The sequence below is a fragment of the Punica granatum genome, chromosome 8 (assembly GCF_007655135.1).
Source record: "Punica granatum isolate Tunisia-2019 chromosome 8, ASM765513v2, whole genome shotgun sequence".
NCBI classification, from domain to species: Eukaryota; Viridiplantae; Streptophyta; class Magnoliopsida; order Myrtales; family Lythraceae; genus Punica; species Punica granatum.
The window spans coordinates 8,937,469-8,962,477 of NC_045134.1; the positions used below are offsets into that span (position 1 = coordinate 8,937,469).

The following is a 25,009-nucleotide window of genomic DNA, read 5'->3' on the forward strand; positions in this document are numbered from 1 at the left end:
TTTCCTTGCAACGGAGAGGAATGGATACGAAATCGAAGTCGCTAACAGATAAAACTAGTAATAATTATGAAACTATACAACCCAATGAAAATTTCATGTTCAAATTACACAACTTCTGACAATTTTTTATCCTATTTTGTTGTGTTGAACTATTGATCTAAAGCGTGAAAACATTTTGATTCACAGTTTCGTACAACAGAAATATTTTGTGTAATAATTTTTCTTACTTCACTTCAACAATTTCACACTGAAAGAATTTAAAGAGATTGTGTCCACTTTAGTACTGGAGGAATTCCTATCGTACAAATTGTTGAATTAAAGTGCGAATATTCAATAATTTCACGCAACGAAAAAACACAAAGAAAATGGCTAAAAATTCCGCGGTTCAATCATAGAATTTCCATACAACCCAACTTTCCCAGAGAGTTGGGAGTGATTTGACAGCAAATCCACAAGAAATCTCACGTTTATCATCTTTTATATTATTTTATTTTAATTTTCTTGGGTAGAAGTTTATCATCCTAAAATGATGAGAAAGGAATGACGATGAGAAATTCCTTTCTTAATGGTAGGGACTTGGTACAAAGTTGGACAAAAAAAATCAAACGTTCATCAAGTCATACCACCCACCCCATTAATAACAATCATATTAAGTAAGGACTCTGTCTGCCCATCCGGTAATGGATAATGTTTGAGACAGATAATGTTAACGGTGTTTCTTCTCTCTTTTCTACCAAGGGAAAAAAAAAAAAAAAGCACACAAAACAGAACTCATCTGCTGAAAATTGGAGCAGGCCAGAATCCAGGTGATACCAGAAAACAGGTAGGAATCAATGTTGTTATAATCAAGGACAACACCGAAAAATGATTGTTAGTTGGGAAATCTGAAACTAACTCTAAGACCGAAATTCTATCGGCTGGAGTAGTTATCGAATTTGCTTTTGCCTGTACATGACAAGGAGAGAAGCCTCCTGCGACGAAAAGGGAATACTATATCGTCGAGCTCCAGGCCAATTTTCCTGGATTTCTCCAATCGGATTTCCCACCTGTAAACTTGGGTTCAAACATATGAGAAAATGCATTTTACTGCCCAGTATCCCAGAAATATTGGCCGTAACCGTCATCGGAGAACTAAATCTTGATGCCTCTGCATGAGGTTCATCCATTCAGGAAAATAACTGGCAGAAAACTCCGATTTCAAACCCAAGAAGGGTTCTCTGATCCCAGCAAAAAAAAGAGAACTTGATTATTTTCCTGCAACGGGACCTTACGCGAGCTGGGGCATTTTTCGGAATGATAAAAAGGATTCCTCTCATATTAGCAACACCCGACCACCGGAAGAAATGCGTCCCGCTGCGAGGAGATAGGGATGCAACTGAGCTCCTCGTTTGCCTTGTAGTAAAGCATCTTCTGCACATAGAAGACCATGTAACATTGAGAAGCCCTGACGGTCTTCTCATCGACCTCAGTCACCCACGAATCATCGCACTTATACCACATATTCCTCAACCGAACAAAGGTAATGTAATGACCAGACTCGAGCATCCCTGAGTGAGTGACCACAGCAAAGATCTCAAACTCCGATGAGATCTCCGATTCGTCTCCTTCAAAAGGGAAGATTCGGTTCCCGAACCGCTTCCTAACAATCGAGGAGGACAGGTACGGACCCATGTCCAACGAGAACGGGAACTGCAAGTACCAATCAATCTTTCTCGAAGCCTTCCTCACGAGAGAGTGCTCAAACCGCTTAATGTGCAAGCACAATACTAAGGGAAGCCTTCGGATAGAGAGCTGCTTCAACGAGTGCTGCTTCTCCTGGCAGTTCTGGCAGTGGAGCTTCTGATCAGACCCAAGCTTCTCAGGCCTCGTGAACAGGTCCAGGCATCCAATGAGGGTTGAACTGGAGCTGCCCATATTATTGCCGCTAGATTTATTGGCTTTGTTCGGTGAGTCGGCTGAGAGAGAACTGTTCGTGTCCATGTGGAGAGAAATGTCCATACAAGGATCATATGTTGTGGAAGTAAATCCACAGGCCATGCAAGTGACATCTGATCTCAATAGCCCAGAGAAAACCCGATGAGCAATGCACTGGCAATCTCTCCCATCTGCATTAAGAATCCAGCTCTTATATAGCAACAGAAAATTACTCTCAAGTAGATATGTTAAAGGCCAGTGCTAATTCTACAATTAGGTGGCACAAAGTTTAATAAATGCACTGGTGTTTGTTACCTTTGTTTAGGTCTTTTGCTTTGCCTTCTTTCTCATGGATCCCATCCAACAAAGAGATGAAGAATTCATGAGCATCCTGTTGCTCGTAACTAGCTAGATTTGCCGCATGCTGCCACCAACTTTAATATAAAGAAGGAATATATCTTTAGTTATTGATTCCTAAGAAGTAAAAATGAAAGAACATAGTAAGAGTGGAACTGAAAGCTTGATCCAGAAACTAATGAACAAATAAAGAAACAGCTTTCGCGCATAATAACATAATAAAGAAACACAATCTGTCCTGTGGAATTCTTTTAAATACGAAACTCAACTGGAAGCTATCTCTCGTGAGTTTTCACCAGCATTGTCAGCAATGTCTTAATGTATCAGTGGACCAACTTTTGAAAGGTCAGAGAAGGTCCCAAAAGCTTTTCGATATGGCGTGTATCTCCAATTGACTTTATTTATTTTCTTTGATGGGAACAGCTAAACGATTAGCAATCGAAATCAGAACATTACTCCAAGAACTCAAAGCACTTGGCTTGTAAATGATTATTTGCCCATCAAACTTATATCCCAAAACTAAAGTACATGTACAATGTGACTAAAAGAGTGCTCACCTGTAAAGAAACTGAGCAGGGCTAAATGGGCTTCGATCACCCGAAAACACTGCCGAAAAAATGACATCAATATCGCAAAGCAAACAGAACCGATCGGCCGAAGCCTTACGGCAGGCGTCTTGGTTATGCTTGTTATTGAGAAAGTAATTCCTGAGAGGAGGGGCATTTAACAGGACTTGCAAAACGGAGTTCATAAAGCAAGTGTTCCCCAAATTGTTCAGCCCCCTCAACCCTAAAGGGTAACAAGACTTCGCCCTCTGATCCCCGGAACAAATCAGCTGCTTCGAGACCGAGAAGTCCGAGTCCAAACCCGGGACCAGCCGCCTCCTTTTACTAGACCTCTCCGAAATGATACTAATCCCCTCGAACCCATTCCTACCCCTCGGCATCATCTCCCTGATGTATTTACACATCACGGCGCGATCGAAGTCGGGATCATAGACCTGATCCCGGCAGGTCCCGCAGTAGAGCTCGGCCCGCTCGATGTCCACCGCGATCTCGTGGCCGAGGCTAGATCGGGTGTGGGAGAGGGTGTGATCTATGCAGGAGATCCAGTTGCAGCTGAGGCAAAGGTAGAGCCTTTGGTGGGACCCATTACAGGAGGAGCAACCGGGTGCCTTGGAATCGGGTTTGGAGATGGCGGGCTTCCCGTTTGGGGCGATCCTGAGGTATTCTTGGAGGGAGGTGTAGCCGGCGAGGCCGTTCTTGAGCTTGTAGCTGGCGAGGTGGTTGCAGGGCGGCGGGACTGTGTAGGGGGACTTCACTGACGACATGCTCATCGGCACCCGACAGAGGACGATGGATATGTTGGAGGAAAAAAATCGAATCAATGAATGATCAAGAAGGAGAAGATCAAACAGAGAAGGGTTTTCTCTGGGATTGCATAAAATACCCGAAAAGCAAAATCTTGAACTAAAAAAAAAAAAGGAAAGGAAAACAAGAAATGGATTGAGTTGGATTAGTGTTGTGATTAGTGTCGAATCGATCTGATGAGAGAGAGAGAGAGAGAGAGAGAGAGTGGGGAGGGCAAGAACAGATTTCAATGCCGCTCACTGTTAGGGGAAATGGGGGTATGACTTAATGGAGAAGAGAAGAGAGAAGAAGGTTCTGTTTTTATTTTTTGCTTTTTTGTTTTAATAGATAGACCGACTTTATTAGCCACATTGCCCTGCGTCCCTGACTCCCTGCATGGCAGGGAAGGTGGAAACGTCCATGTCCAATTTTTACTAATGTCCATACCGATATTCACAAAGTTAACGGGTCTCGACTAGTTGATATGAGCCGAATTATTTATTAAAGAATAAAATTTTCTAATAATATATTTTCTTTATTTACATGACTCGAATTTTAAATTTTATTTAAGAAAAGCAAGTTTTCAATCGAGCCTTATGCGGATTCTCAGACATATATGAAATGGAAAAAAGATATCAAGTCAAATCGCCTGAACTAATTTACTTTTATTTATTTATTTTCTGAATTTTGATTGGGAAAAATCCCAGCCGTTCATTGGAGTTGGAATGACGATATCAATGAGGATAAACTGCAGTCGTGCTATAATCTAGGGATTGGGATCTTTAATAGTTGCACTTGGGTGCAACTCATGGTCAAAATCGATCAGATTTTTCATCGTACAGTTCCAGAAAAACGGAGTTGGTCGGTAGCGAGTCTGTTGTCGATAACAACTGAACCGGACTGAGACTCAGCTGCCAAAGATCTCGATCCAATTTTCAAATGCAATTGCTCGAACCGATGTATCCCGTTTTGAGCTAAATCTGGATTGTCCAGTCTAATGTTTTTTTGCTTGAATTGAAGTGGGCATTGGTACACGCAGGAGCTCATTCATTTCATTTGTTTTCCATTATATGGTGCATAAAAGTCGTTCACTTCCAATACCAGTAAAGTCACTTTCGCATGCTTGCTCTAGTCAAAGCATGCGCATATCCCTTCATTCGGCATCATAATGGTGAGCAGAAAACACAATTATGCAACAACATTGCAGGAAAAGCCGTAACCGAAATTCCTCGATATCATTCATGCTCAGTAATCAGCAAAGAAGCCGTGGAAATGTTCCACAGTCAAATGGCAACTGGCATGATAGGCAATAACTTAAGAGACGACAACATAATTTCATCATCAGCAGTTTGCAATGGCATTCTCATTTGCCCTTGTCGAGTTTATCAATGCATTAGGAGGTTGTGATCCCCAGCTGTTCCTCAAGAAATGTAAGAGGCAAAATGATGGATCTCTCAAGTAACAACCGAAGATGTGATGAGATCCAAAGCAGATCTGCACACTAATATATAATAAGATTGAATAGCCATATATAAAATAGATGTTTACTTTAGCTGTTGCAAGAGACACCGCCACATGTCTCGTTGCTTTATCCATTCACTTGTTAATACTATATAGGAATCAGATCGCTACAAAACACAATGCACGGCTGAGTTGTTTCGGTCACCTACTTCGCCTCATAAGAACAACAATATTCTGCAGAATTTATCAGTTATAAAAATATGCTTAAATCCGTGACTAATAAAAAAAAGGCAGAACTTATAAAATAAGTGCTTTTGCAGTGCAAATGATGGTAGGACCAAGAGATTCATATATTAACCAATGTTACCATTGTGTGGATGAGAATAAGAGCCCAAGAAGCTATGACAGAAGTCACACAACCATGATTGAACATTATTAAGTGTCAAGGAGATTAGATCATTGATCCAACAGGGACACCAAGCATAGAGATTAGGGAATTTGTCCATGAAGATAAAACTACCTAGATCCTTTAATGCAACCGAAAGTCAGATAATACCAGACAAGCCAACCTTTAATAGATCTTGGGTTATTAATGTCAAGATGAGGGTAATATAGAAATGGCTTGTGATGGATGCCACATGAAGAATACTCATTTCCATAAACAATGACTTCTGATTCAAATTTTAATAGTCCCATATATGTGAACTGCAAGTTGACATATGATGTAGACTATTACCAAATCTCTTCTCTTTCACAATGAACGAATAAGGCAGCCATTTGTTTCACAGATCACAACGGTGAAGCAAAATACTTCTAATTCTAGTGCTTACGCACATCCATGCAGACAAGCAGGCAGATGGAGACCAAGAACCATGATATAAAAGAAAAAAGGGCAACCCAGGCCATGAAAATGGCCCTAGTTAAATGCTTTTGTTCCATATTCCTTGCAACAATGCACTAATCAAACAAGAAAGAATCGTCAATAAGGCCATTGCTCCCCTAGCAGCATTTCATACCTTTGCTATCAGTAAATGCTTATGCAAACAGGCCCCATAGTGTCCTCGACAACAATCTACACTCACGAAACTTCAACAGGAAGCAGCAGACTCCACAAGTCTTTAAGCAGCGAACTCCAGTCATACCACATAGAACCACACACAGAGAGACCAATCCATTACCTTAACCAGATTCACTCACCATCCCAACAATCTATTTACAACCTTGGACAATCAAGATCATCGGACAAACAAATGCAGACAAATCATTTACATGTGGATCACATCAAAACGATAATCTTTTCTTATGCAACGCCCACATACGCTCAGCAACCTCTATGCAGCCGAACAAAGACTAATTATCATTAGAACACCTAATTTGGCGGCAAAAGCTGCAATTTTTATAACCGATATTTCCCTGATATCATCATCTTTCTACCTAAAAGAACCATCTTCAGTCCAAATGCAGGGCAATCTGTGCTTTAAAGGAAGGCAATTAAACTAAAAATCGGACGAAATTTAGTTTACAAACCCACATTTATTTATATAGACACATATCCAGTAAACAAGGCAGCTGTTTCGGAGCGATTCGCATCGCAACCTTAGGCGTAGACACATTACAATCGAAGTATCAGTGATTTACTTAAGTAATGCACATATCGAGATAGACATTGGTGTCGTGATATGACCCGGATTAGGTTTTAATTAAGAGACAACGCGGCCAACGACAGGGTACTTAGCTTCGAACTTCGTCTCCCAGTCCTTGAGGACACCGATCTCTTTCTCGGAGAGGCCGTCGAGGCAGGCGGTGACGTCCTCTTCGTTCTTGCTCATCTTGGCGAGGGCACGGCTGGCGTCCTTGCCGGCGAACATGGCGTAGGCTCCGCCAGGGCCGTAGAAGGGCTTACCGGCGGTGACGTCGAACACGCGGCCCTTGATGGCCACGTAGATCGGCTTCGACGGGTCGGTGCCGTTGTAGAGGCTCAGCTGTTGTGCTGTGAACTCCATTTCTGCAGAGGACGAGGACAATGATGAGCAGTTTGGTGATTGAGTGAGTGAGAGAGGTAAAGCAGTCTGAAAAGTGAAAAGGCCAGTCCTTTCACGAGAGAGAGAGAGAGGAGATGGAGATGGCCCTCGTTTTGTTTTCTTTCGTTTTAGGTCCCCATATTTTAGTTTAATCCAATCAAGTCCCTCCACCTGAAGAACGTCTCCACGACTCATGCAAAATTTCTTCGATCTTCCTTTTATCAACAACCCGATCCTAGTCGCCTCGACGGATGCCAGAAGCCAACCAACCACTAAAACTAACCACCACTGCCTAAAGTGGAAGATTTGTCTTCCCTATATAGCATCGGAAGATCCTCAAACTAAAGTCATAAGGTTTTTAGCTGATCATTCCAAACGAGACTGGCTTGGTCATTATCGAGGGAAAAAATCCTGCCATCAATTGAGCCCATGGAAGCACGCCACTGCTATGGGTTTGGGTTGGACTCCTTAACATTCAATTGCAAACCATAATAATTTTCGGTGAAGAGACAAAATTAGACATCTCTGAAATTTGAGGGGCTTGGATTAAACAAAATTGAAGTAGGAGGACATATAGGGTAAAGAATCTAACCTTTGCTTTTGCTACCAGTTTGCTTACCGACCAAGAACTATGATAACGGACAATAAAAGTGATTTGTCTATTCGGCAAATGATAGATCTACATACTCTGTAGATGTAGTTGATAGTCGAGGTTGCGTAGGGCCACAGCAGGCTATAATACCGATCAAAGGCTTGCAGTTGAAGCAGGCTATGATACCGATCAAAGAAGGCATGTTTTACGATGTTGAAAGCTAGATCCACATGATGCAGGGGCTGCATCTCCATGAGGCCTAACTTGCCAGGTGCGGAGAGTATCACATAGATTTTTCTTGAAAAGTTCGCTTCATACCTATGGAGAGTTTCATACAAGAAATTATCCATCTTCCCATGTTTGATTCAAATCATATCTTCAAACCGAACCAGTTACTTCTACTGAAAAACCGAAAATCATGACCACATCAATGCGCCACCTGTTCCTACAAAGTTTGAGTCACTATCGACTACCTCACTGAAACCTGCAAGGACCGCTTAGGCAATGGCTCATGATCTTCCCATACTTCAAAGAGAACTTCCCGTGCTAAAGAGAGAGAAAGCAGTGGAAATCCATTTTCTAAATGAGCTTCTTCGAACAATTTCCACAAAATAACTATTAAACAATCGCAGGTAGCTTTCCTGAAGAAAACAACAGAAATTTCAGAATAATATATCTCCAGTCTACTACTCAAACCAGCAAAATCACACTATATTAATGACCTCCACCAATTTGATCAAGAGCTAGAAGCCATCAGCCAAGAACATGATCCTCAGATACCCTTCCCTACTGGAGATGATGTTCGTCAATTCACCAAAACTACTGGACATTTAATGCAAAGGGATCCCTCCACCTGAATACTCAACCTCCTGAAAACGAAATAACTTCCTATCAGTCTCCATATCAAGTAATATCAATATATTTTCCATATCTAATCCAAGTAGCTGTTTGGACAGAGACATGATGAAATGATTTTGGAGATGGAAGTCTACCAATAGGTTTGCATGGATAGTGCTTTTGTTAGCTAAACAGAGGTTTTGCAGTAGCTCCAGTTTATTTCAATTAAGGCAGTGACCAAACCAACAACTAATTCTACAAATTAATGCAATAACAATGCCCAAAAAAATAGAGAGTGAAAAATACTCCTATATTTTATGATGTCAATCTCTAGTCTAAAATCTAACAAGCTCCTACATTCAAGAATGATGCTTCACAATCAAGGAATGAAGGATCTAAAGAACAATGGTTATGCTTTTGGCTCTAATACAAGACATTAAAAGTCCTAATGGAAATAGATAGTTGACTTCAGGTAAGTATGCTGATGATAGTTTCAATAGATGGAACGAACCTGTGCGGGAGGCAAGGATGAGACCCAATCAGATGCATGAGTTGGAAGTAAACCCAATGTGTTAAGCTGCAAAGTTCAAATAAAATCAGTCAAAGAAAGTTCTAAATTGCACCTTTTCATCCTTGATGAGTAGAAAGCTCAGGAAAAAAAGAAGCGCCATCTTTGGAGGGAAACACGAAACAAACAGGCATCCGATTGACAGGGAGAAGTGCCTACCTTCCATACACCAAGGGCTAAACCACCTAAATTGAGGGCGATGAAAAGTAGCTTCGGCGCCAGAAGATCAACTTTGCTGTCCTTGTATGGCTCAAAAACTGCCACAAACATTATCTTGTCAGTATGAGAATATGAATAGGGATCAATCAACCCACTCTCAGATTACTTAATCAGAGTAACTATTGGTTTCTCTTAACATGCCATTTCAACTTAAGTGTATTAACCAAAGACATGATCATATCTCATAAGTCAGCTACAATGCTGAATTCAGAGCAAGGGTTAAAGAGATAACTTGTTGAACTACTAGGCATATGGCTTGGGAGGATAAACAAAAGATATAAAGGGCCAAAAGAGAAACTATTAAGTGTAAGAAAGACGCAAATTAAAATCAGGGATCAACTTACCCTTCCCAACTCCTTGAAGAGCACTTATAGGTTGCCAAAGAGCTGAAAAGGTGATCCCAATACTGAAGAGATGCACTGTACTTCCAGCCATCCACATCATGAAGCCCATCATCATCAAGTTCTTAAAAGGGGCTTGTGCCACTTCCCAAGCTTTCTGTTGACACATACAAAAAGGAGTCTCTTAGATCACAAGCCATAATATGCTTGAAACCCAATTATCATAATAGCATCAAATTTATGCACTTAACTAATTACTTTCATCCAAAAACATACTTTTAGGGCATTACAAATGGGTGCTTCGGCCATCATTCTGCATGGCGCCTATTATTTGTTGGCCATACGTTTACTAGAAATTCTTTACACACGAATACTTCTCGCTTCAGCTCATAGTCAGTATAGGGAACCCCCGACCAACTAATATCAACAGCTACCTGTTTTCCCAAGTAAGATTTCCAATAAATGGAGAAAGCAAACTGACCAGCCCAACCTCACAAAAGGGGGTATGATCCCTAAAGTTCCAATTGGGGAGATTCAAAATCCTCAAATTCATGGAAGCCACAGCTCGGTGAGACATTATATCGTTTTCCTTCTGCAAACTACTAGGTGCTCAAATACCGATCACCACAGACTACAGACCCAATTGATCAGTGTCCACTGATCCCTAATTCATAAGATTGGTTAGTCAAGCTTTTCAGTTCAGCTATTCAGAAGACAAAGATCGAAACGCCAGCTTTACAAAGTACAAACAAAATTAATTGGTCGAAAAGGGAAAAAGGATCGACCTTTACGACAGATATAAACATGGAAAAACAAAGCCAAAGTACCTGCGACTTCCAATTAGCTTCAGCATCCTTCTTCTGGCGACTGACCGACGAATCATCCTGAGGAACAATCAAATCACGGGAAATCAAACCACGGATCCCTAACCAACCGAATTCAAAAGCACGAGAAGCCGTTTACGGATAGAGATACACAGAGAGAGAGAGAGAGAGAGAGAGAGAGAGAGAGAGAGAGGGAGGGAGGAGAGCAGACCTGATCCTGGGAGGCGCGAGTGAAGCCGGGAGGATCGGGGACGTCGCGAGAGGAAGGAGCGGCGGAGGCGTCAGTGAACTCGACGGCCCATCTCCTCCCGAATCCCATCACTCCTTTCCCCTTCTCCATCTCTCTCTCTCTCTCTCTCGTATTCTCTCTGTTTCCCCTCTCGCTGGCTCTGTTAAAATCTCCGCCCGCCATGACGTTGACGAAAGGCCTTTCGGGTTAGGGTTAGGTTCCGGATCCGGGTCTTCTTTTCGGATTCGGCCGCCTACGATTCGGGGTTCTTAAAAGGAAAAATCAAACCATACAATGTGATTTTTTTTTTGGATATACCAACTTACTGAATTTCCTCTTAATCCGTATAAAAAACTTAAATATATCTAATAAAGTTTAGTTATCAAGGTATATGCATCAATTTTACTTAATCCATAAAGCCGATCGAATGAACAACATACAGATAATCTTTGCAATAACTCCAAATACAAGGGAAGGATACAAATTCGTAAAGATAAAGACTTAAAATACCTGTTCACCCAAAAAAAAAAAACTTAAAACACCTTACATATATATCCAAATAAAACTTTAATAGTAATTTAACAAATAAATACATGGACGATAAAAATGCATGCAAATTAATCAAGTCAGCTAATACATATATCCAAATAAAACCTGATATAGATATGGTTGAAGCCCATGGCAAGGAAAAATTTAATTATGTATGCATATACGATTCGGTTTTTGGGGTTTTCCAGGTTCAACTTTAAAATCCAAAACTGAAACTTAATAATCCATATCTATATCTCTCTATATACAATGACAAAACTAGAAAAATGCTCTGAAAAATGCCACATAGGATAAGTTAACAAGCGGTGCAATGTAATAGTATCACATCACTCATGAAAAATCAAAAGTCTTTCAATTAGAGAAGTTCAAAAGTTATTCCCTCTAATAAGACTTAATTGTTGTGGGAGATGTCAAATTTAAGGAATTTAGATCGAGAATAGATAAGAAATAATACCGAAATATATTTGGTAAAACCCTCAGGGCGAGGGAAACATCCACGGACAACGCAGAGAGATTCTACTAGATCAATAAATCGGAGATCACATACTTGAGATCACTCGTGTTTTCCAGTCCTACAAGACCCAATCCGAGAATAATCTTATAATTTTCTTAATTCTCACAATTCTTTTATTCTAAAAACCCTAAAGACTCCAACATTCTCACGACTCTCTCACTCTATGAACCTAGAGACTTCAAAAAAGTAAATACGAGAATTTCCAAGAAAATTACACGTGATTTTTACACAACGTACTTTTTTGATACAATACCCTCTCTCCTTTAGATAGATACAATACATTTCTAATATTTCAAAGATATCTTAATATAATCATAGAATATTTTTCCCTTTTAAAATATTCTAAAAATATTCTAGAATTATCTCTAATATCTATTTAAAAATCAAAGCGACACAACGAAATCCTTACAAAATAGGAAATATAATCTCATAAGAAATTGAGATATATCCCCTTCATTTTTCGTATGATCTCGTCACTGTTTTCGGTCTTTGGGTCTTTGGGTCTTCGGGTTCTCCACGAGACATGCTCAACATTACTTGTGGAAATTCAATAGTCACACTCATGCGCACAAATATGTAGTGTAACAATAATGCTCTAGGAATCCATTATCCAAAATACACGCTTCTACTTGATCGAATAATCGCATTAGAAGTTATCCTTTTGAAGTGTACGCCTTTAAGATGATCAAGAGGGTGAAAATCACCAACCCTTTTGTATTATTGTGGAGATCTGTTTGACTTTCAGGGGACAACGGTAGGATTTGATTTCTTGATTTTGTTAGTTGTGAACTTTGTTAGTTTTTAGATTTTATTAATCGATAATCGGATAAATACGATTGGGTTTAATTTGACTTATTTGTTAACCCTATTGCACCGCTGTTGTATGGAACGTTAGTTCTGTTATTTTTGCACTTGAATGCTCAATTTTATCTAAATTTGATTTATCGAAACTTTCCCGAAATTGATATTGTTCCGCCAATTTACTTCGTTTGTGTTCATGTATTTTGCATTTGAAAGGTCGCTATTCCAATTGATGATCGGTGTCAGATGTATTAAATGTAATGAAAGAGCCGATTAATTATACATTTCAAAATGGTCCGTTGTTAACGAACTTATCGAAAATATACCGCGTTATATGATAGGCTTATAATAATTCTTATATTATCATCAGTATTAAAAACTTATTTCATTCGGTTTCTTTTTTTATTTTTTTATGTTTATCATGAGATTACACGACATAACACCGTATCAATAAATTTTAGCCCGCGCACTACACGTCTTCAACTAGTATTTTAAAATACTCCAACCAAAACCAGATCATGCTTTCGGTTTTTTGGATCTTGAGATTGATTTCGGTTTGATTTGTCGATTTTTCAACTATCCGTGCTTTCTCATTTTAACAGTCTTATGTACTTGTCCTCAAATCTCAAGAGTACTAAACCGCAAAAACTCTACCTAGTCACAAATGAATTGGCTTACTCGAAAAAAGTCTTATTCTTTGGAAGATCTATCTCGTGTTTAGGTACATCATCATCATCAGAACAAAGAATTTCTCTAGCTTAAACGGGGATTTCACACTTTGTGGGACATTTGTTGGGACGGGGACAAAAAGTGATATGGTACTTAAATATTGTTCCAAACTTACGATAAAGGTCGTTGATTGTACCCTCTCAATTTTCGCAAATGTCATTACAAGAATCTAATGGGATAAGATTTTGGGTTAATTTCACTTCCCTCTGAAAATTCGTTTCCTTAAAATGGCTCAAAAATTTTTTGGTTCAAATTGAACCGAAATATCTCAGTTTGGTGTGGTTCGATTTCCCTGCAGGTTCGGTCTTATTCGAGTTGTCAGAAAAAGAGCAAAAAATATTTTGCTTTGTCCGGTCTAGTCTGAATAGCAAGCCGGTTCACACATTAACAAGTCCGCCTCTAAGCCTTGGAGGACCTCCCAAATCTAATCTACATCCGCCGTGGTAATCTAATTATCTATACTAAGACAAAAGTTTTTCTTTTGGTGTCACTTTTTATTTCTCAAAATATTCGTAATACATTATCTTTAATTAATTACAGTCATTATATTTTAGACAATTTAATAATTTCATCAAATAACTTCAAAATCCGCTCATTACTTTCTCTTCGCCTTCTACTCTCTATTTTTCTCACCCGTTCCCTTCTTATTTTCCTTTTTTTCCCTAACCATTTTTTTTGGCCCATGTGTAGCATGGCTGCGTTTATCAAGTTTCTAGCAATTCTAGAAAGCCAAGCCATCTAACATCATTTACACCTAACGCCTCTCATCTCTGCTAGGCCCGAATTCCGATGAGAAGCTATGTAATCTCCGGCGGTCCCAAGGAAGGCTGCGACCAGCTACTCATTTTGAGCAAATATTCAATGAGTATTTCCTAGCCACTTGGCTATGTAACATCTAATTAGAATGCTTGAAAGTGGATAATTGGACTCATAATGTATCCATAGTTCCCACTTTCAAGTATTTTCATTGGTTGTTACTCATTCACAGTGGATGAGTAATACTTATTGAATAGTTAGTCTATCATTTTCGATAGCCTATCAGTCATGATTCGGCAATAGCAGCAGGGTTATAGGGTGCAGTCGACTATGTGTACTTTGGTGTTCACTTGGGTCCCCGACTGGTACAGGCCGGGACTGGATAAGCTTCTGGCAGACGAAGCTGCCAAGCCTCAGTATGTGTTCTGTCTATCGCCTGGTGGCTGCCTACTGTATATCGCTCGACCCTCAACTCGGGGTCACCTTCCTTTCTATCTCGTGAGTTGGAGAGGAATAGTCGCTGCCCCCATCAGAACACCTAGAACAAAGGCTAGAACGAAGTCATCGCCCATCGGATTCCATTGCATTCTCTGCTTGTTCGTGATCTAAAAATGATCATGTGCAGCTACCGAAGCCACAGTATAAGAAGTCCAGCATCCATGGAGATCATCGCCAGTGGCACCTACCACAGCATACGCTGTAATGAATCACTCGCCGAGTAGAACCTCCCACCCCATCCAGCACTGGCGCCACACCATTCCACTCTCTAAGTAAAGGCTTCCATATCCAAGAATACCAGAAGAAGATGTTGTCAGCTAATACTGCGGATGTTAACGCGAGACTCTTACCTTGGAGATCACCAGACATGTAAAGATTCCCCGGCCTGACCTAGCAAGCAGGGCATCATTAACACGCTCATCCGCGTTTCTTTTTTATATTTGTAACTTCTATTTAAGGTCGCAGCCAGTTGCAGTCGGTATGGTACAATAAAAAGAATCGGAACAAAATCGGCATATGAAATAGTCACAGCCCTCGTAACAAGCATGACATCACAAGGTCACATTAGATTTTATTCGGCCTTGCCAGATAATGAACGTCTAGGTCTGCTTGGGAGCGGTCTCTAAAGTTGCATTTGGTCCCCAAATTTAGGACGAAAAGGAAGAATAAAGACCGAAAATTGACTCTAATGAACTGTTCTGTTGAGTTCATCATTCCCTGCACTTCCTCAGCATAGGATTTCGGTTAATTCAGGTTCAAAAAATTCGTGAACGAAAATCAGATCCTACTCTTCAACATTACTTCCCAGAATGGCAAAAGCCAGAGACATACAAGAACACAATAACATTATCATTAGGAACCCCGTAAGAGAAAGCCTCACGATGACATTACATCCAGGCAAAACAATCGTGGCAAAAACCGACCACAAGTGGTCAAAGTTTTTTGTTTTCTTATTACGTCGTACAAGAGTATTGGGGCACAAATGTTCTCTGTCTAACAAGCTCGTGGAGATCATTCACGATCTTGAACACGGCATCGGGCCTCGCAAGCTTCAGCGCGTTCAGCGACATGGCCTTCAGCTCGTCTGCTTTCGGGCCAAACCACTGGGCCACAATGTTTGCTATCTCCTGCGGGGATTTTGAGAATTTACCGCACCCGTTTTCCACCACATATGGGACGTTCCCAACTTCCTGCAACAACGAAGAAATGAATGTGAGATCGCAGAAACTATTTTTTCTTTTGAGTAAATCTTATAAGTACGATAGAAAATTTTAATAAAATTTTCCTCCTCACAACGGCAAGAGGGTTTATTCAGATCTTTCATGAACCTATGTTTTTCAAAACAAGTCAAGACTTCTTGCAGAAGAACATTAAAATTGAGGTTATTGGACTAAAACCTCTCATTCAGTTATCTACAAGGATGCTATATCTCTCTCTCCCGGTAATATTTTCAGGAAGGAGCAAGCATGGGAGACTGACAACCACTTCAACAAAAGAGTCCATGTTTTCAAGTTAGCAGAAATATGTAAACAAGAAAATGTATAAAAGACTATAAAACGAGAATAGTTACCTGCCCAGCTATGTAATCATTAAGAATTATTGGGAGGCCTCGGATCATGGCTTCTGCAATAGTCCCAGGTCCCGCCTGTAGAACGCTGGAACAAATTATATTTGAACAAAGATTGACGAAAGTAATGGAGATCTTACTTATTGATGGCATCAGAAAATTACTTTGGTAATAATGCAGTCACAAGCACCCATGCATTCCTCCATTTTAGTAACAAACCCCTTTACCTAAAGTAATACCGAAAATTCAATAAATTAACTAAAATAGTTACTCCAGTGTAGAAGAAAACACAACGAAAAACAAGGGCATGCTGTCCTAGGCTAGTTTAATACCTGAACAGGAATCTTCCAATCGATTGAAAGCAACTGACTGGCAAGTTTTTTGTTTCGGCCGCAAATTACGAGAACCTGACCAATTGGCCTCATCAGATTCTCGTCATATAGCGCTTCCCCAAGTGCCCGAGCAGTCGCCTCGATTGGGCCCATCCCTTCCCCACCTCCCATTAAAAGGACAGCAGGAAGCTCCTCATCCATCCCTAGTTCCCTCCTGAGATCATCCTATATTGCCACGATGATGAGAGCTTAGAAGGTTAGTCTTTGCTCCAAAGGGTAAGTTTATTATCTGTAATTTGGTAGAGAATCGGTTGATGGGTCCATGAGCAATTTCCATGCATCTGAACAATTTCACTTTAGTTATAAATGAGGATTAGGAGGCCGTGAATGGGTAGGGTTTCTAATCTACTTTCTTCCACCTATATTAAAAGGTCAGGTCCAACTTGTAGGAACATCATATGCTTGAATCTGAAAACCTGCCTGAAATTTCAAACTTCCTTGAAAGATACAACAAAATGTAATAACTGTCAACTACCCGTGAGATTATGTGTTTTTTTCTGAAAAGTTTTCCAAGAGTAACTGAAGAGAAGGGGTTAACACCCTCTCAATGCAAGGAAACAGAGAACTAGGGACCATTATTTAAACCTACATATTCATCAAGCCATACTTAGGATTGCAAAACGACAATTATAGTGCCACTCATGAAGTGCAGAAAACCATTGCTCCAAATAACAAAAGACCAACCTTTGGCTTCACAGGTTTGACAAACGAAGGCCTCACAGGAAGACCATAAACCTTAATTTGCGAAGGTTTAAGCCCAGCTTTCAATGCCCTCTTCTCGACCTCTGTTGTGGGGCAGTAACACCGAGTTACGAGTTTATGAAACCTGCCAATAGGAGACACAGATCAGGACTACATTATAAGAATACACCATCTTGGTCTTATTCTAATGAAAGTTTCAGATTAGTTATTTAAAAGAGAGAGAGAGGTTGGGGGGGGGGGGGGGGGGGGGGGGGGGGGAATTAAAGTATGAAATAGACCATGTGGGGTGGCAGGTGCTCAGATCTGTTACAACCGTAGTGAACACAATTTTATCCAGAAGACCCTTTTGCCGCAAAATTCGAAGTGGCACATGTTGCATTAAGGGATGTACACTTATAATAACATCTGGCTGGTATTTCATCAGTCCTTTTGCGACCTCTCTGCAAACCCAAGAGAAAGATAATCAAATGAGCAAATGAAGGACATTCAGAACATTGACATCCATTGGAAGGAAATCAGCTGTTTGGTACTGAGAATTTAGCAGAATTTTTCCAGTTTTTAATTCTTTTAAATGAGGAAATAAGGACCATAATTGTTTGGCCTCATTTTACGAGATGTTTTAGATCAATATAATATCTTAAAAACGGAAACTTCATAAACTTCTCGTTTTGTTCTTCCTTTTCCAAGAAGACCAAAATTGCGAAACTGGATTAAGCAGGCCTCCCTGAGCACTAAACTGAGAGGCAACAAAGATGTGTTCGGATCCAATTTATAGAGTAACATAGATCATATAACAAGATAAAAGACAAATGCTCATAATAGAGTCTCACCGAGCTATGAAAGTAGAAGTTGCAGCGAAATTTGACTGATGGATAACACGCGGAGCACTTCCATAATAGGTCATCTTCCATAAAGATCCATGTTTTACCAAGAAGTTATAGCTCCTAGGAAGTTGGTTGAATGGCCAAGGGGTGTGATCTGTCCACAAATCAGTAATAAACACCTGCAACATGAACTCTTAACAGACGGAATTGATCAACTAGGCACAACAAGGCATGCAATTCTTTTGCTTGATGATCCATTTAGCCATGAGAAGGTGCATATAACAAAACAAAGAAACAAACTGGTACACAGAAAAAGCGAGAGAGAGAGAGAGAGAGAGAGAGAGAGAGAGAGAGAGAGAGAGAGAGAGAGAGAGAGAGAGAGAGAGAGAGAGAGAGAGATAAAAAGTTTTCTCTACATGCCCTGTTTAGACAAAGTTGTCGTAATCCTTCAAAAGCAAAATGTCATTATTTTTCAGCAGCTACTTAGAAGGTTGAATGAATACTTGCCTCATATTTCCTGAAATTCTTTTTCCTTCACTTAAGTAAGCGATCCTAGTCTATTAAAAGCTTAACACGGGTCAGAATTTCAGGCTGGTCTAAGGGGCAGTTGGGCCACCAAACACCTAACATATCTAAAGGAATTCCCTTATGACGAAAGAGACTGCTCTACAGTTTAATCCTAAAGCAGTGTCCACAACAGAACTCTTGCATAAACCTCTGCAACTCACAATTGGTCATAAGATATTTCTCTTCATTGCGCATTTCTGACTTCACAAACTCTCTCTATTTACTCCTTTTGACCCCAAGTTGACATGCCTATATATTCACAAGTCGATATATAAGGATATGCAGGTAAACTACAGCCCTGGAGGTCTTGCATTGCTAGTTCAGATTAGAAGCAAGACCTTGTACTTCCTAAGATTTTAACTTCAATATTTACATAATCTTCTCCCCCTCCCACACTTTCTAAACAGCGAAACAGAAGCTAGAGCACAAATGAAACCAAAGCATATACATATTGTTCTATTCTGTTTACCTGATACTCATCCCCAAATTCTTCATTGAACGCAGCCTTAATAGCTTCTGCAGAAGCCCTGTGTCCACCCCCAGTATCACTCATCAAAATCAGAACTTTCTTCCGACAATCACCCCCGAGACCGTTCTCGTTCGCCCCATTATCCACCAAGACCCCACAAGTGTCCTCCTTCAGCACGTTACCATCCCCGTTCCCTTCCCCCGAATTAACCTGAACCGACGCGAACCCAATCGGGATTCTCTCGCAATGGAGCCGGATGAACCGGTTGAACTCGTTCAGGAACCCGCGGAAGCTCGAGGATCTGCCCCGGGAACTCAGGCTTAGGGAGGCGTAGAAGCCGGGTCTCTTCGCGGCAACCGAAACATCATCAAGAAACGAGAAGCTGGAGAAGAGCGAGGAGGGCCCTTCGGAGGCGGCCGTGCGGAGCTTCGAGTTGAGGGCGAAGTTGCCCAACTGGGTGGCGAAATCGAGGAGGTTCGTGGGCTCTTGGTACAGGGCTGAGGAATGAGGCATGGCTGCAGGGGAAGGCAAGTGTAGAAGCTGGAATGGTCAATCCATGGCGGTCTTTATCAAGCGATGAGAACTACAGTTTGGGAGGGACCAAGGAAGAAGTGGAGGCGAGGTGCTTGATAGATTGTTGCACTGAATACAAAGGCACAGAGATGGAAGGACAGAAATCCCGAAGAAGGGCTCGCAACCACACAGAGAGGATTTAGTGAGAGAGAGATTCTGAGAATATAAGCCAAGATGCCTTTTCGGAAGGAGGAACCAATGCTGGGGAGGTCTGGCTTTTATCGTATTTTGCTTCTTATTTTCACGTTTCTCCTTTTTTTTGCTATTGCGGGGCGTGTTGGGTCAATCACACGATTAGTATGCTTCCACTTGGTTTCCATGGTCATATGAAGGTCGTGCATGATTTAAGCGTGGGATCCCATTCAAGGACCAAACTAATATTATAATATATAAAAGTCTAGACACGAAATGTAATGCCCCGTTTGGATTCAGAGTTAATTGATTTTAACTTTAACTTTAACTTTAACTCAACACACTACACAACAAAAATACACATTTTTTAATTAAAAAATTTTAATTTTAATTTTAACTCAACACACTACCCAACAAAAACATACGTTTCCCAAGTCAAATTTATAATCACATCTCATTTGTCCTTTTCTACAATCAAAATTAAAATCAAAATCAAAGTAACTTTAACTCTGAATCCAAACGGGCCCTAAGAGTTTATTGGAAGGGTCAATTCCAAAAAAATAAAAAACACAAACTTTTCACTTTTTTTCTAATTTGAACACAAACTTTTAACTTTGTCCAATAAAATTACAAACTTAGCAAAATGTTGTACGTTTGGCACGCTCTGGGTTCACCCGACAATTCTAGTGGAAAAAGTTTATGTGGACAATTAACGATGTCGACGTAAATAGCAACAGTCCAGATTTGTCGACGTGGATAACGCTGTGAGCTCACCCGACATTTCTAACTGCAGTGCTTTGTAACAATTAGAACACGAATATGCCCGGATTTGAGGTTGTTCAGCCCTAAATAAGGAATTTTTTTCAAATTTTCAATTAGTCGTGGACTGCCGTTATTCACGTGGATACCGTTAACAGTTCACGTAAGCTTTTTTCGTTAAATATGTCGGGTGAGCCCATCGCATGACATACGTGAAATCATTTGCTAAGTTTGTGATTTTATTGGACAAAGTTAAAAGTTCGTATTAAATTTAGAAAAAAATGAAAAACTTGTTTTTTTTTGGGGGAATTTATCCTTTATCTAATAACTCTCAGCTCCTAGTAGAATGTCCTCAGTTGTTCGAATCAATCCATTTGATACTCTCAATTCCAAGTGAATTAACATTTCAATTTTAGTTAAATGAACTTATGCTATATTTTATTGGTGTTAGATTCAACGAATGTTAGGAATTTGTTTATATTATTTGCATGTAATAACATGCAACTCAAAACTTTTTTGGATCAATAATTGGAAATAACCGCTTGAAGTACGTGATATTCTTTAAATTCAATTTATTAAATTCTCTGTAAGTAATCGACATAATTATAATTATTATAATATATAAAAATCGAGGTGCGAAATGTAATAGTTTTATTTAATAACCCCCAGATCCTAATAAAATGTCCTTAGTTGCTTGAATCAATTCATTTGATAACCCTCAGTTTCACGTGAATTAATCTTTTAATTATTTAAATGAATTTATACTATATTTTATTGGTGTTAGATTCAACGAATGCTAGAAATTTGTTTACATTATTTGCATGTAATAACATGTAATTGAAATTTTTTGGAATTGATAATCGTAAAGAACCGCTCGAAGTACGCGATATTCTTCAAGTTAAATGTATTAAATTCCCTATAAGTACTCAAGATAATTCATTTTGTCCATCCTCTTTCTATTCGCTATACTTTTTTTAACACCTTATGCGATATCTCCACTTCTCGTAAGCATTTATATATATTACAAGAGTACAGTCCCTCTGTAAGTATATTATTCACTTTATATATCGAGAATATACGTACTTGTTTATTGTGTTACCGCACAATGCGCGAATATCAACTAATTTGCTTTATTGACGTGAACGAGATTCTTAACAGAAGAATAAATAGGTAAATTGTCCAAATTATGGTAGTTGGGAAAAATCGTTCTTTTTTCTTTTTAGAGTATCAAAAGTTACCTTCCAAGTTCCAAGTCCATCATGAATCCCCACAAATGGCGGTTTCCATTAAAACCAGTGGCTAGATGCCATGTGGCGGACGGTCTTGAGAAGTCCTATGCTAAGCGCGTCATCTCTCCCTCTATCGATAGGTCAATAAAACCGATCTACCTGATGTCTATTATAATTGGATTGGAACGATAAAACATGTTTTTATAGTAGAACCGATTTCGTCGCGACGAGAAAAATCGCCTAATCTATATGTCAAAAACATGTTTCTGATACACTACGATCTAGTTTCTATCAATATGTTCTGCATAAAATCAACCTTACATAGTTCTGTAATGAGTTAGTTGTCAAGAACAATAAATTACTCATAATTATTCCGTCAAATATCACACAATCAGAATCTTTAGATAGACTAAAATCCATTACTGGACTGCGAGCCATAACTTAGAATTGGGCGGTGTGAGAGTTCGATATTTGCTGAAAGTACTTCATGTTAAGACAGGTCATCAGTTTAATAATGAGAATTAATTCTAATAAATTGAGGATTTCATATCGACTGAAAACATTTTGTATCAAGACAAATCACCTTTTTATAACGAGAATTAGCCCGGTAGATTGAGGGCAGTTCATGGTTTCATTGAAAACAAATGTTGTATCGAACTACATATGGTAAGGTCCCGATATTTGCAGATGGACTTTTATAAGATTCGTTAACGGGGGAACAACTAGTGAATGGTGATCAGACATCCTTTCTTTTTTTTCGAGTTGTAACGTAATGATTCTAGGTTTTGACATTTTCCGACCACTTTCGGAGTCAACTTATATACATACACGTACATATATATATATATATGTATATGTCAGTATGAGCATTAGAACATGTAAATATTGGGAATTCCTTTTGTTAAAGCAAATGGCAAAGTTGGTCGATATTTATCACTTAACCCGTGGCACTATTTGTTCAAAGTTAAAAATGTGATGAGAATTATTGGAAGATCATTGTATTAGTGCAGGTTTGATATAGAATAATATCAAATATTATGAATGTATATATGGGTATGCAATATTTGTCATGAAAATGACTGTTTGATATAGACTTATAGGCGGGCATTTTCTGGATCCTGTAATTGAATTTTTAGTTACGGTCCAAGTGTCTAAATCAGTATAAGTCCAATGGAAATTCAATAATGTTATATTGCACTAGCTGTAGCTCCAACTCCACGAATATAGAGGAAAAAGTATTTTTGGACCCTAAAAAAAAGTTAAAAATAAATAAATGATAAAAATAAGAAATAAAAAATAAGGGCTTGTTAATAAGAGCATGTGATACACATGCACCCACTCACCGTCCAAGTTCAGGAGGGTCAACAGGCTATCGAGGGAAGGCCTACTCACCGTCCACTATACCTCTACATTTCTCTCTCTCTCTCTCTATATATATATATATAGCGTATACATACAAATGTTGCTTTCTTTAGCTATCAAGTTTGGTAATAACTAATAACTGATTCAGCTTTAAAAAAAAAAGTTTAGTAATAACTTTTGTTTTCCCAAACCTTTATTTACAGAAAAGCATTTTCCTCCGAAAAAGTCAAAGTCCGAATCCTGCGAACCCCTCTGCTACGCTAATTGCCCCCGATTTTTGATGAAAATTACAACTGTGCCACTCCTCTGCTTTCGGCAAGTGCGGCTCGGAGGATCCGGCAATGCTCCTTTATTTGTTGAAAGCAAGTTGGGCGGATAGATATTTATACGTTGTGTTTCATGTTAGGAGACTTGAAGAATGGAATATACATGGTCGGTTGGTCATGGATATGTATAGATATGTAAAGATAATATAACACCAAATGTGGTGATTTATTGATTTCAAATTGGTTAACTAATTGTAAATTTACTCTCAAATGAAAATGGTTAACATATATATAGTATATACATAAAAATGTTGTTTTCTTTAGCTATCAAGTTCGGTAATAACTGATTCAGCTTAAAAAAAAAAAGTTTAGCAATAACTTTTGTTTTCCCAAAATTTTATTACAGAAAAGCATTTTCCTCCGAAAAAGTCAGACTCCGAATCCTGCGAATCCCTTTGCTAAACTAATTGCCCCTATTTTGGACGAAAATTACAAGTGTGCCACTCTTCTCTGCTTTCGGCAAGTGCGACTCGGAGGATCCAGCAATGCTCCTTTATTTATTGATAGAGAGTTTGGCAGGTAGATATTTATAGACTAAATGGACGATTTGGTCCCTGAAAGATGGTCCTCACGGCAAGTTCATCCCCGAAAGTTTTTTCCTATACTATTTGGTCCGACCGTCAGAAACGTTTGTATCAATTTGTCCTTCCGTTGGAGAAAACGTTGGTCCCTGGGCAGCCGTGAGTCCCTGCCGTCTTCTCCTCTTCTCTTCGCGATTTGCCGCTCCAAATTCCCCCCTATTCCTCTCGCTGCCATCTTCCGATTCTCTGTTCGTCTTGCCCTAGCCTTCCGATTCTCTCGCCTTTCTCATCAGGCCTTGACTTTAGGAAGTTCTTTGGAATCGTTGTTAAAATTTCTTCAACCTGCTCCTGAGGAAACTGCCCCCAAGATGGGTCTTCTCCTGTTAGCATCTGAATAGCATTGGTGAGAAAGGCGAATGTTGGGGAAATTTCTTCCGAGTCAATTTCTTGTCTGGATTTTGTCGGATTCATCGATTTTCCGCGGTTGTTGCAGGTCAGTTGAAATCCCTCTTAGAATCCCGAATGTTGCGATGAAATTTCTGCCGATTGTTGCGATGAAATTTCTGCCGATTGTTGCGATGAAATTGCTGCCGATTGTTGCGATGAAATTTCTGCCGATTGGGTTTGATTTTGGGTTGTTATGTTGTTGAAATTGATGAAGCTGATAGTTGCCCTAATCAGCTCGAAAATGCCCCAAATCGAGCAAACCCTAAATCGTTTGGGTGGTTTGGTTTTGTTGTTTGGGTGGTTTTCTTTTGTTGTTGGGCAGTTATGATGTTGAAATTTAGAGTTGGGTTTGGTGAGGTTCTTAACTCCTTAACTTGGCTGGTTGTTCGTGATTACTAGCTTGATAGCTCATTGACCGATTTTGGTTCCTTTTAGTCGTCCTTCGTAGATTCTCGATGATGTTTGATGAATGGATGAGTTGCACGATAATATGGTATCTGATGTGAATTGTTTGGCATAGTATTGATAAGAAAAAGTCATGTTTAATGTATAGGCTGAATTGATTAATGACATATTGAGG

The 25,009-nt window shown here is 39.5% G+C and overlaps 4 protein-coding genes across 7 annotated transcripts; all 4 read right to left on the reverse strand.

Annotated features, from left to right (window-relative positions):
- Positions 1–601: 601 nt before the first annotated feature.
- LOC116188147 (ubiquitin C-terminal hydrolase 22) lies at positions 602–3,939 on the reverse strand. Its single transcript, XM_031517311.1, has 3 exons — positions 2,829–3,939; positions 2,230–2,348; positions 602–2,105 (listed from the first exon to the last, which is right to left on the reverse strand). Exons 1-3 carry the CDS (start codon positions 3,605–3,607, stop codon positions 1,318–1,320), a joined length of 1,686 nt encoding a protein of 561 aa, XP_031373171.1. The 5' UTR covers positions 3,608–3,939; the 3' UTR covers positions 602–1,317.
- Positions 3,940–6,557: 2,618 nt separating this feature from the next.
- Positions 6,558–7,200, reverse strand: LOC116188032 (probable steroid-binding protein 3). The gene has a single exon (XM_031517136.1). It carries the CDS (start codon positions 7,082–7,084, stop codon positions 6,782–6,784), a length of 303 nt encoding a protein of 100 aa, XP_031372996.1. The 5' UTR covers positions 7,085–7,200; the 3' UTR covers positions 6,558–6,781.
- A 991-nt stretch (positions 7,201–8,191) lies between these two features.
- Positions 8,192–10,879, reverse strand: LOC116188031 (ER membrane protein complex subunit 4). Its single transcript, XM_031517135.1, has 6 exons — positions 10,695–10,879; positions 10,487–10,543; positions 9,663–9,816; positions 9,259–9,356; positions 9,043–9,108; positions 8,192–8,563 (listed from the first exon to the last, which is right to left on the reverse strand). The coding sequence occupies exons 1-6, from the start codon at positions 10,821–10,823 to the stop codon at positions 8,525–8,527; spliced, it is 543 nt and encodes a 180-aa protein (XP_031372995.1). The 5' UTR covers positions 10,824–10,879; the 3' UTR covers positions 8,192–8,524.
- A 4,447-nt stretch (positions 10,880–15,326) lies between these two features.
- Positions 15,327–19,890, reverse strand: LOC116188380 (monogalactosyldiacylglycerol synthase, chloroplastic). Of its 4 annotated transcripts, none has more exons than XM_031517692.1 (8): positions 19,081–19,889; positions 18,051–18,223; positions 17,499–17,660; positions 17,203–17,344; positions 16,459–16,683; positions 16,291–16,353; positions 16,130–16,214; positions 15,327–15,749 (listed from the first exon to the last, which is right to left on the reverse strand). In XM_031517692.1, the coding sequence occupies exons 1-7, from the start codon at positions 19,591–19,593 to the stop codon at positions 16,149–16,151; spliced, it is 1,344 nt and encodes a 447-aa protein (XP_031373552.1). In that variant the 5' UTR covers positions 19,594–19,889; the 3' UTR covers positions 15,327–15,749; positions 16,130–16,148. The 4 variants fall into 4 exon arrangements, with proteins under 4 accessions (XP_031373552.1, XP_031373550.1, XP_031373553.1 ...); XM_031517690.1 differs by having other exon boundaries at positions 16,130–16,204; positions 19,081–19,882; XM_031517693.1 differs by lacking the exon at positions 16,291–16,353 and having other exon boundaries at positions 19,081–19,890.
- Between the last annotated feature and the right edge of the window lie 5,119 nt (positions 19,891–25,009).